The sequence below is a fragment of the Manis javanica genome, chromosome 14 (genome assembly GCF_040802235.1).
Source record: "Manis javanica isolate MJ-LG chromosome 14, MJ_LKY, whole genome shotgun sequence".
NCBI classification, from domain to species: domain Eukaryota; kingdom Metazoa; phylum Chordata; class Mammalia; order Pholidota; family Manidae; genus Manis; species Manis javanica.
In genome coordinates, this window is record NC_133169.1 from 86,371,620 (window position 1) to 86,383,859 (window position 12,240).

At 48.0% G+C, this 12,240-nt stretch overlaps 1 protein-coding gene across 4 annotated transcripts; it reads right to left on the reverse strand.

The window, feature by feature from the left end:
• Positions 1 to 317: 317 nt before the first annotated feature.
• Positions 318 to 5,058, reverse strand: SPATA24 (spermatogenesis associated 24). 4 transcript variants are annotated; one of them, XM_017673101.3, is made up of 6 exons: positions 4,897 to 5,058; positions 3,703 to 3,768; positions 3,323 to 3,453; positions 3,166 to 3,236; positions 567 to 669; positions 318 to 460 (listed from the first exon to the last, which is right to left on the reverse strand). In XM_017673101.3, exons 1-6 carry the CDS (start codon positions 5,011 to 5,013, stop codon positions 331 to 333), a joined length of 618 nt encoding a protein of 205 aa, XP_017528590.3. In that variant the 5' UTR covers positions 5,014 to 5,058; the 3' UTR covers positions 318 to 330. The 4 variants fall into 4 exon arrangements, with proteins under 4 accessions (XP_017528590.3, XP_017528589.3, XP_036872317.1 ...); XM_017673100.3 differs by having other exon boundaries at positions 567 to 696; XM_037016422.2 differs by having other exon boundaries at positions 318 to 485; positions 4,897 to 5,057.
• Positions 5,059 to 12,240: the final 7,182 nt, after the last annotated feature.

A 12,240-nucleotide genomic window follows, 5' to 3' on the forward strand; every position in this document is an offset into this window, starting at 1 on the left:
ACCCCTTAACCCTATTACTGCCCAAGGGAAATAACAGGGGCTGGGGGCTTGGGCAGCATCCTCTTCTGAGCCAGCAAGGGGCCTGGAAGGTGTGGTCCAAGGCCTGTCCTCCACCCAGTCCCTTGTAACTTGATCTCACTGGGGTTCCTGAGGCAGGAAGGAAGGAGGGTACCTTCTGTCTCTTCCCCTGCCCATTCCAAGGGCCAGGCCACTGGTGAGACCTATGTTGGGGGGACTCACAGGGATAGGAAGGATTGGGATGGGGATCCCCAGAGCAGAGAAGGTAGGGTTAGGACATTATAGCCAGAGAACAGGAAGACGATAAACATTTTATTTTTCCCTGGGACGCTGGTGGCTCTGGGCCTGACGCATCCCTGCGGATTTCTTATGCTTCTGGGCCAGCACCTGGGCCATGTAGTTCTCCTGCTGCTTCTGGATCCGGAAGTCAGATATGTGATTCCTGCAACAGACCCAGTGGGCGTGGGCTGGGGACAGCCCAGGGTAGGGGCCAAAGGTCTGGCTCCCTATTTCCATCGACAACCCCCAGCCTGGTGCAGACCCCTCACCTGAAGATCTGTTTCTGCTGGCTGATAATTTGCTGCAACTCCTTAATCTCATTCTCTTTGCCACTAAGTGTATCTTCTTGCTTTATAATGTGAGACTCAATTTCTGTGGGGAGAGAGGCAGGGAGGGGCGCTGCCCACCCCACACGGCCCTTCAGGAGGTAAGGCGTTCCTCAGGATTCTTTCAGAACTTGGCTCCCCCACCCAGGGGTTCTCCACGAGTAGCTGCTAATACCTTAGTAAGAATGAGTTGATTAGGGATTCCTGATGGGGGGCACAATATCTGATGAATGTGTAGTGACTTCACAACTCTATTCTGGACCATGTGACCCACACAAGGGCAGCTGATGGCTCCTGAAGGAGGGTAGGCAACCCTATCCAAAGGCAGGGGGAGGAACAAGCTCCTGCCCTCAACTCCTGCAGATCTTTGCAGATATCACCTTCTCAGCAAGACCCTTCCTAATCTAAAATTATAACCCTTCCCAATATTTGTCTTCTTAGTATTTACATCTAACATACCATATATTTCACTCATTTGTCTCTCCCTTACTAAGGATGTAAGGTCCACAAAGATGAGGATTTTTGTTTTATTCACTGCTTTAACCCTAAGGCCTAAAACAGTATCTGGCACATAGTAGGTATACAATAAATTTATTTGTGGCCCCGGGCCTGAGCTTCAGGGGAGAAGACAGGGTCCCTGCCCTCAAGGAGGCGGCTCCGGGTAGAGTTAAGCCTCAGGAACTGGTCAGAGAACACAACAAGGTGACATTTAAATAGTTAATACTGATAAGACAGAATTACCCCTTTGGGCAAGCTGCCTCCTTTTTCAGACCCATTTTCTCTTCTGTAAGATGAGGACAGTGTGGTAGACCCCGGGAAATAGTGGCGGCAAAGCCTACCCCCAAATGAAGTGCTCATGAGATGCAAGGATGCTTGTGTGTCTTGGGTCAAAATCCCATGCAGCTGTAGGGATCCGAGGGTGCTTCATTTACATACTATCCCTTGGGGAACCCTAGAAAATTCTGATCCTCACTGCCTTTAAAGGTTAGAAAAAGATTAGCTAGGACACAAGCTCTGAAAATGCAGAAATGCTTAAACATTGAAGGTTTCAGAAGAAATGATATGGTAAAAAGGCGCAGCATGGAAAAGAGTGAGACAGAGACCCAGTGAAGGAGGAGAATGATGCCTGAGCTCACTGGGTTAGAGGCACAGCACTACAGAGCCTCTTCCCCCTGGTCATGCAGCCGATCAGATTGCTTGTGATGTTCTTTCAGAAAATGGCGCCAGAAATTGGTGTGTATCACCAGATTTGTTCAGGTGGGGGCTTCTGCCCCAGTGAAGGGGTCCAGGCCCCTCAGAGGGAGAGGCAGCCAGGCTCCATCTCCATGACTTACACACACACCTTCCACAAGCAGACACAGCCCTGCAGCCTGAGCTGCTCTCCAGGAAATGCCCTGGAATAGGGATGTCTCTAGCATGACCAGGGAAGAACCCTAGGCTCCTTTTAGGGAGGCTGGCGGAAGCCCAGGGAGAGGGGAAGGACTGGGGTATGGAGGCAATGACTGCCTGTTGGGCCCCAGGAGGCCCTAAGGGAGCCCCTGACCAAACCACCATGAAGCCCGTCAGCCTACCTAGCCAGATCAAGATGTCAGCCTGCTGGCATCTTACCAGTGCGAGTACTCAGCAAGAGAGAGGGCCAAATAGTGGGTTGGGGGTACCCAGTGCTCTGGATGGAGCCCATCAGGAGGAATCCTGGGCTTGGGTTCTGGCCTATTCAAAATGTGTTGCAGTGCAGGAAGCAGATGTTCCATATGGGATTTGGATCTACTTCTTAAACTAGGTAAGGGGAGTTTGGCATTCTGGGAAAATGAAAGGGGTTCCTAAGGTCTAGGGGTGCTGTGCAGCTGACTGAAAGTGTCTCACAACCTGCAGCACCAGCTGACCAGCAAGTGGCCGCAGACATCTGCACAGAGCAGACTGAAAAACTAATGGTCCGCAGACATATTTTACTTGGCCCATACAACAGTTTTAAAATTCCTTAATCAGTCGGCAACGCTAGCAAGTCAGAAAACCATCTATTGAAAACCTGGCTTCCAGTTTCTTTTTTAAAGATCTAAAATGGGTTCCCATTCCCACAGCAAAGGTGCTAAGCCCCGGAGAGGAGGCATGGCTCTCTGTATCACCGCAGTCCCTACTGCTACCTACTGGTCCCCAACCCAACATTAAGGGTCAACCCCCAAACAGAACTGTGCTTGCCCTGTTGTTGCTCTTGTAATAGTTATGAGGAAAGTACACTATTTCTAATGCCCACCAAAAGTGGGAAAACAAAAGGTGGACTATAAAGGTTGTGTGTTTCAAGAAAACGGGAGTGAGCCCATTCCTTTATGGCCGTGAGGAATATTGTACACCAACTGCTTCCCTCATTTCCGTGGCCTGCATGGTCCCTGGAGGCATTTGCGAAGGTGTGGCACGCCTGGGCTTGCATGTATCCTCATCCGGGAACAGAAGTTGGGATGAAAGCCTGCCCTGGACACGGGCACTGGGCTGTTAGGTAAGTGCCCGTGTAAGCAAGCATGGGGCAGAGCACGGACCTCCCGCCTACCATTGCATTTGGTGATGAGCTGGTCCTTCTTGCTGGACTCCTGCAGGGCTTTGCTCTTGACACTGGAGAGACTGGGTGGAGAAGATAAACAAAAGGTGAGAGGCTGATGGGCAGATAGAACCCCCAGCCCTCATCCCCTCTACTAAGGCACACTCACGCCTTTTCAAAGGCCAGCTTCTCTTTCTCCAGCTGTTTAGATAGCACCTCTACCTCCCCGAGGGCAAACTGCAACTTCTCCTCTTCCTTGGCCAGGAGGACCTTGGTCTTGGAATGCGCAGCTTTCTCTTCCTGCAGGGGCAGCAGCAGTGACCTCATTACCGCAAAGCACTCTGGGTCTCCTGGGTTCCCTTACACAGCCCTATTTCTTAGAGGCACAGGGAGATTCTGGAAGAGGCACATGGAAGCCAGGACACAGGAAGATTCTGTCCTCACTATCGGGGCTGGAGCCTCTCAGAGGCCAATACTCAGTGACTCTGCCCAACCAAGGGACCCTGGGAAATGGGGAAGGAGCAGGAGCCTGTAGAGGCCATTACTTACCACCAGCTGCTTCTCCACTGCCTGGAACTCTTCTTTACTGACAAGATTTTCATCTTGGAGAACCATCTGCAACAGAGCCTGGCTCAGGGAGGGCCTGGGGCTGGGGTGAAAGGGGTGTCCTCTGGGGATCAGGACCAAGGATAGATAATGGGATGATGCCCAGGGCACCTAGGATGAGACTCAGGCCCTGCGAAGGGAGAATTCAGTTCCACAAGATTCACAGAGGCTCAGCTTCAGGTCTTGCCATCAACGAGCAACTGGTCTGATGGAGGAGATAGCTCATCACCAGCACTTCTGACATGGTATGTGTTATGTTGAAGCACAAGGGGCTGTGGTGCTCAGTGGTGGTCCCTGATCTGGCCTGCGGAAGGGGCAGAGATGCTTCACAGGGGCGGGCCAGAAGAAAAAGGGTGGAAGAGAAACGTGTTTCAAATGCAAAGGCCAGCTGCAGGGACAATCTGGGTACCTTCAGGTAACTGAAGGTAATACAGCTGCATACAGCCATTAGAGTAAAAAATAGAAGTAAAGTTGGATTTATTCCCGAGATGGAGATATCTACTGTCAAGATAGAAAACAAAAACATAAAAACCATGAACTCCAGCTGGCCAGGATTTTACCCTGCCTGCCCAGGTAATCTGTAGTTCCGATACCTGGCAGCCATGAACTGGGGTTTGATTGAGAAACAGCAGGAGGACATAAAGGGGTTGGAAGCCCTGGAGTTAATGTGTACAAGAGCCAAACCTGTGCTTATTGCACACAGCCTGGCACTGCATTAGACGCTGGAGAGGCGCTGTCCACAACAGGAAGGATGTTATATGTTTTATATATATATATATATATATAATATATATATATTGTATATATATATATATAAAATATTCTAGACTTTGCATGCCACAAGGGCCTTGGGAAGTCAGTGAAGTTATCTCCAACTTGAAGTGGAGAAGTGGAGAAGTAGATGAGGACACATCTACCAGCCAGGCAGACAGTATAGATCTACTCGATTTTTATTAAAATTCCTTGGTTAAATATTCACGAAAACCCTGCCCCTTTTTGGCTCCACCCCCACCAGCCAAACACATCTGGACCCCTCTGCCTCCTAATGACGCCATTGGCAATGTGCTCGCGGCACGCCCCTGGCCCCGCCCCCACCACGTAGTCCAATCTGAACTCCCCCACGCTCTTTCTGCGTACCACGTGCCTCAGCTGGTGGATCAGGTCCTCCTGAAACTCAATCATGTCCCGTAGTTGATCGAAGGCGAGACACACCGATCCAGACCCCCCCGGCGGACACCCGACGGGAGTCTCCATCTTCCGCCCTCGCCAGCTCGTTGGAAATGGCTGCCTCTGGGTGACTCGCCACCGTCACCCACCAATGAGAATGCGACGCCACAAAGCACCCCAGCTACAGGGGGCGGGGATTCCACTTTTAGCGGCGATGGGTCCCGCCTCTTAAAGGAGCCTCTCTTTTAAAAGGGCGCCTGGGGTGAAGGAACTGTAACAACCCATAGGAATTCAAGTTTATAGGGAATTTGCACGTTTATCTTATCTTGTATTTCTTAAGCAGTCCTGAAGAGCAGGCTGGGCCGGCTTATACTTCCTGTAAGGGTCAGTGAACAGAGCTCTCAGACACGGGCCCGCAGTCTGCACCCAGGGCCTGTTAAACAGTAAGACCGCGAAGCAGCAGCCAGCCAAGGCAACCTCCGCATCTTTAGCTTTATATGCTTCCTTCTCCCACCCGAATCTCTGAATTTCCCCCACAGTATGGGACTCCAGCCTCCTGTTACCGCTCTTGATCTTAGGAACACACTTGGTACTTAGGGGGCCTGAACCGAACGAAGCAATCTTGAAGGGGAGCTCAAGAACAGAAGAGGGGAGTGCCCTCACCCAAGACAGAGCGCCTCACTATGGTACCCGGCTCTGGGCAGCCATCCTGGAGCCACAAACCACTGCGTCAGGTGCTGGCGAGAGCCCTGAGGAGCCTGAAGAGATCAGCGGAACTGAAGAGGGGTATGCGGGGGATTCTAAAATGGAGGTAGGGAAGGAGGAGATAATCACACGCCTTCACCAAATCCTGCTTGAGGGCTTTTTGGAACCCAAATAAGATTAGGCCCGTGGAAAATCAGAGCTGTTCATTGAGTATTCACTATTTCATGACACCATTATGCCTTTTTAGTGTTATTTCTTGTGATCATAATAACCTTGGAAAAAAGGTTCTACTATCCCCATTTTACAGATGAGGAAATGCAGGTTCTATGAGAGTGAATAATTTGCCCAAAGTCACCCAAGCTAAATCTTGGAACTGGATTTTGACACGGCAGTTTGATTCCGAGTACATGTGCTTAGCCATGACGCTATGCTGCATTTTTGTTGAACGTAATGGGTACTGAAGTTATAGAATTTGATACCCCAAGCAGGAAATAGCTATATTTAAATGGAGTTCGGAAAAAATGTTCTCAGTGACCAGGAAGGGAAGCTCAAAGTTCAGGTAAGCCATCTTTTGGGGCTGTATGACAAATGTGGCCATTCCTGTAGCCCTGGTTTTATCTTGTTTCTTGTGTCTGTTTCCATGTCCCTGAGAGCAAGGCGGTTTCTGTTGCTCAATCTTACAGGGCCTGGAGCAGCACCATCCAATGGAACTTCTAATAGAAGTATTCTGCATCTGCACTGGCCAGTGCTGCGGCCATTAGCCATACGTGGCTATTCTGCACTGAAAGTGTGGCTCATGTGACTGAGGAATTGTTTTTTTTAATTTTTAAATATTTTAATTCGTTAAAATTTAAATTCAAATAGCCATGTGTGCCTAGTGGCCGTTGCATTGGACATCTGAGGCCTGGAGGGTGCTGTGTAGGTTGCGTGGCTCCGCACAGAGACTTCCTGGAGCTTTGTCTTTCAAATGTGAATGTTCACCTGAATGACCCTGGGCAAAGCGCATGTTCCTCTGGAGCAGCAGTTCCTGAACTGTGTGCCCCTCTAGGGTCTTGCATGAGGTGCTGCCTGACATCCCTTGTTACTTGAATTTGCCTCCACCTGCTGTGGCTGCCCTCCACATTCAGGGCAAAACCCTGGGGTATAGGAGGCTCTCTCAGCCAGTTCACCTGGGAGGCGAGGTTATGAGCAAGTGAGAACCCTGGACCCAGGTCTGCACGCTGCTTACCAGCGTGGACATGAGGGAAGGTCCTGTTGGTTGGGGACTGCCACAGACTCCCACTCTAGGTCAACAAACAGTTCCGGCTCCTGGCCAACCAGGGCTCAGCCCGGCTTAGGATAACCTGACATCACAAACAGATCTGCGCTCCTGGCCCGGGAAGGGCTGCCTTTCTGTCTGGGGTCATAACCCTGGCTGGTGTCCCAGGATCTCCTGCTATATAACAAACCACCCAAAATTCACAGCTTCAAAAAAATTTTGCTCAGGAATTTTCAATTTGGGCAAGGTTCAATAATAAAAGCTCATCTTTGCTCCACATAGTATCAGCTGGGATTGTTTGTGGATTTTGGGGCTGGGCCTGGGGCTGGGGCTGGGGCTGGGAGGGGGGCAGGGAGGCTAGAAGTTCTGCTTCCAAGATGGCTCACTCACACAGCTGGCCGGTCCGTGCCATCAGCTCACCTGTGGCTGCGGACCAAGGGTCTGGTTTCTCTCCATGGGCTTTCTCGTAGCGTGGTGACTGGGCTCACGGGAAAGCACCCAAAGGGGCAGGAAATGGAAGACGCCAGTTTTTGTAAGGTCTGGGCCTAAAAGCCGGCATAGTGTCATTTCTGCTGCATTCTATTATTAGTCAAGGAGCCACAGAGTCCAGATGATTCAAGGAGAGGGAAACATCCCACTTCTCGGTGGAGGCAGTTTCAGGGAATTTGGGCTGTACTTCCAGAGGAAGATGGCATGTCATTCCCTTCAACGTTCAACTCAGGTAAAACCAGACTGGTGCTTAGTCTTAGGAGAGACAGACAATAATCAAATAAATACCAAAATAAATCCCAAATTAAGTAATTATTCAATTAAGTACTAGCATAACTATGACAGGTGCTAAGAAAGAGAGTATTTTAAAGGGAGATTTAGCCCAGTCGAGGTATCAGGGAAGACTTCTGTGAGGAAGTGAGGTATGAGCTGAAACCTATTTCTATGGCCAGGAGGCACTTCGCAAAGTGGGTAGGGATGGGTGACTGTGAAAGGTTTCCAGAAAGAGAGACAGTGTACACAAGGTCCGTGGGGCAAAATGGTTGGCACAAGTGTAGTAATTTAAAAAGCCAGAAGAGCAGAAAAGAAAAATATGTATAGGGCAAGCAGGAGTAGAGGGCAGAAACTTGGTAGAGCCTTGTTAAGCATTAGGCCACTGAGAACTTTGATGAATTTTACTCTGGGAGCAAAAGAAAGCTACTGTAATATTTTAAGCCAGAGGGTGGCATGGTAGACTTTATGCTTTGAAAAGATCTGCCTGGTTGCAGCAAGGTGTACAGATTGGAGGGCCCCTGAATAGATGCACTGAGACATCTTATACTCAGGAGGCTGTGGCAATGGTTTTTACCAGAGAAAGCAGATGGTAGCTTGGGAGTCAACGTCAGAGATGGAGAGAGCAGATGGGTTTAGGTGCCCTGGAGGTAAAATTGATAGGACTTATGACGGATATGGACAAAAGGGAGCCGAGGTGTTCTGTCTACTGCTGCAAACTACCACAAAATGTTAATGGCTTAAAACAGCAACCATTTAACTATTTGCTTCCTTCTGAGGTTTGAACAGGGCTTGGTGGAGCGGCTAATTTTTGCTCTGCCCTTTGGCTGCGGGGGGGCCTAAACAGTTTGGCTTGGATTATATGTCCAGTTGTCAGTTCTTGCTGCCAGCTCAGTTGGTTAGTTCACCTCTGCTTGGCTTCTTTCTGTGGTTAACTTGGTGGTCTCAGGGTGGTTGAACTTACATGGCAGCTGGTTTCCTTTAAGTACAAAAATGGAAGCTGCTAGTTTTGCCACATCTACTGGTTAAAGATCAAAGGCCAACCTAGATGAGAAAGGGGACTACCCAAGAGCATGATTAGGCGTGGTTGGCTGGGGGACCCCAAATCATGTCCATCACACAGTTTCCTGGGTTGACTTTTATACTTGGATGGGTGGTGGTGCTTTTCGTGGAAATGGGAGAAGAGTGTTGCTCTAATCCCTCATCCGGGGTTAAATTCTTTGTAATAAGCTTCCCAAGTTTTCTCTGGTCTCCCTCTGACATTCATCCCACTGGGGAGCATTGTCTGAAGTTAGATGTGAGCTCCAGGAGCCTTGGTTTGGGGTCTTTCTTGCTCCCTGACCCCCATCCTAGGTCATAGTAAGTTCTGACTGACACAGTAAGTTCTCCATCTTTGCTGAATTGAATCTCATCTCAATCTTTCTCCAAATGAAAGATGTTATGACCATGTGGGCTCTGGAGAGCCAAATGAACCATGTACTGTATTTTTAAACCGAGGCTTTCCTAAATATGGGCCTCTGGGGACACAGCCGTTAAGGAACTGAGATAACACCTGATTTTCAGTTTCTAAGTAGTCTGATCTGAACACTGCCTATCCCGTGCTGCACTTGGTGATGCCACCTATGTATGCTTCAATTGTTCTGAACACTGATAATTCCACTGATGGATGAGGGAGGTCGGGAGCAGAGGTCAGTAGCTTCTCTCATCCTGTGGCTCCAAGGGAGGCAGCATGCAGCACCTACGGGTGCCATGGGTGAAGGTAAAAGAACAAAGGAAAAATAGAAGGCTGTTCTTTTTATGTAAAATTGTTTAATTTCTTTCTCTGTTAATATACACTCAATCCAGATGTGGTGGATCAGGTGACCAGATTTTTCAGGATTCGTACTCAACCTGGCTCTGGCCACACCTCTGATTCCAAATACTGAGTGGGATGCAAATGATGTCATAATATCTAACACATGGGTTTATAGTTACTTGGTGGTCACCACACGAGGTATCAACATTGCAGGCTCAAAAAATAAGATGTTTCGTAACGTGGACCTTTCCAAAAATAATTAGGACATTAAGCTGACACCTTAAATGAATCCAAAACAAATACTAATTAAATTCTAGCTTCTGTGAGGAACAGTGCATGCAGAGATAATCAGCTTGCATGTGTGGCCAGTTGTAACAGAAAACTCCTAGAATCCCAGCAGCGTCTCCTCAACAAAGCCAGTCTTGAGGGTGAGGATGAAAGTGAGATAATACATAGCTTGGCCAGGCTTCTGGATCCCATGTTCTAGTGGGGTTGGAGCTCAGTGTAATTGCTGATCATTTCCAGCACAAAGCCTGGCCATGACACTCTTTCTTATTAGTCGCTTCTCTGAAGCTGTGAAACCTGCAGCAGATCAAGGAAGTCCAGGAGTTCTCTCATTTGAGCAGATGGATGCCACGGTTGCTGATCTGGGGACACAGCTTCCTTCAAACTGCATTGTCCATTGTGGAGAGAAGGATTTTCATTCTCCTTCCCTCATGGCTGAGCATGCAGTGCAGAGAGACTTTCATTCTAATCCGTGAGAGCTTCGCTTTCAGCTTGAGCCACTGCCCTGGTCTTAGCGCCATCCCATCACACACACCTTCAGTCTGATGAATGCTCATAGAAACGGTCTGGAGCTGCATGCCAGATTCTAACAGCAAGACTAAGCTTTACGTTAAGAGTTTATATATTTATCAGGAAACCTCCCACAGGATGTAGGCAAGAAGAAAATGCTTATTTTATCACCATGCAGGCAACCCATCTAAAATTTAACCCAAGAAATAACAATATTCTGGACCATACCGAATAAACTGTCCTTCAACCAAAAGCAAATACCGTGCCCTTGAGGAAAACCAGATGTGAATGTTGTGGTTTAGTAGGTGATAAATAAAACAGAACCATCAGTGCTATAAAAACACACTAGACCTGCCATTTAATGGAGTTAGTTGGTGTTGCTTCTATTTAGCATCATAGATAACTCACTTCTGCCGTGATATCTATAAAATGTACGACTATGCTATTCATGGGCATCTACAGCAGGGTCTTTTTTTTTTTTTGAGAGGGCATCTCTCATTTATTGATCAAATGGTTGTTAACAACAATAAAATTCTGTATAGGGGGGTCAATGCTCAATGTACAATCATTAATCCACCCCAAGCCTAATTCTCGTCAGTCTCCAATCTTCTGAAGCATAACGAACAAGTTCTTACATGGTGAACGAATTCTTACATAGTGAATAAGTTCTTACATGGTGAACAGTACAAGGGCAGTCATCACAGAAACTTTCGGTTTTGATCACGCATTATGACCCATAAACAATCAGGTCAAATATGAATATTCATTTGATTTTTGTACTTGATTTATATGTTGCTCCCACATTTCTCCCTCTATTATTATTATTATTTTTATTTTTAATAAAATGCTGAAGTGGTAGGTAGATGCAAGATAAAGGTAGAAAACATAGTTTAGTGTACAGCAGGGTCTTTTAATCTGTCAAGTCAGAGGTTGGGGTTGGGGAGAGGTGAGCTTTGATTTTTGTAGGTATAGGAAACTTTCCATAAGCCTGTTTGGCTCATAGGCACATTTTATAGTATAAATCCCCTCATTCACTCAGAGGGGATCAAGCAAACCCCCCAAAACCCAGGATGATAGGTCTAGTTGGACAGCAAAGTCTGGCTACCTCTGGAGCTGCTGCCCCTCCCCACAGCTGAGCCGTTGTTTGCTACCAGTCACCAAAGCCCTATTCTTTAGCTCTGGACCCCTCTCCCGAGCCTATAGAACGCCCACAGTGAATCACGCTAGACACATGGCTGTGCATCGGAAAGGAGAAACTCTATTTTGGAAATCAGTTTTAATGTAGACTCTTTCCACTAGGAACTTTTCTTCCATTCAGAAGAAAACATGGAGTGTAGACTACAGTCCCCTACTGATCCCTCCAGGTTCAGATTCATGATAATCTGTGCAGCTCAATTGCGGCAGTTCACCTTTGCAGGAAGGCCCAGAATCACGGAGCCCAGGTAACAACTTACCTCTTCCTTGTCAGCAGTGGCCTGTCTTTGACAGACCTTGTTTGTATACAAAATTAGTATAGACAGGATCTTGCTTTCTAAAGACCAGTAGAGAAGATGTCCCGAGTAAATGTAAGACTGCCATAGAAAGGACACAGGGTCAAAGAGTCTGGGGGGACAGGGACATCCTTGGGACAGATTCTTTACCAATCTGGTTAGAATCACCTGAGAAATGGGGATGGCCTCACACCTGTACTTGATAATTAGCCTACTATCTAGTTATGCCGGTACCATTTGTGTGACCCAGGTCAACCATTCATTCACCTTATCTGGGACCATGTTTTCACTCACAGAAACAGGGGCAAATGTCTACTTCACAGAGTTGTTAAGAAAATGTACGTGAGCGCCCCTGCTTAACACCAGGCAGTCAGCAAATGTTGACTATATGAAAGAGCATCTCCTATCATACTCTACAGGGCACAGGGTTAAACAAAGTGACTGCTGGGGCCAACACCAGACCCTCATGGCCACAGAAAGAGGGTCTTTCTCCCCCTCTCTCTAGGCTTGAG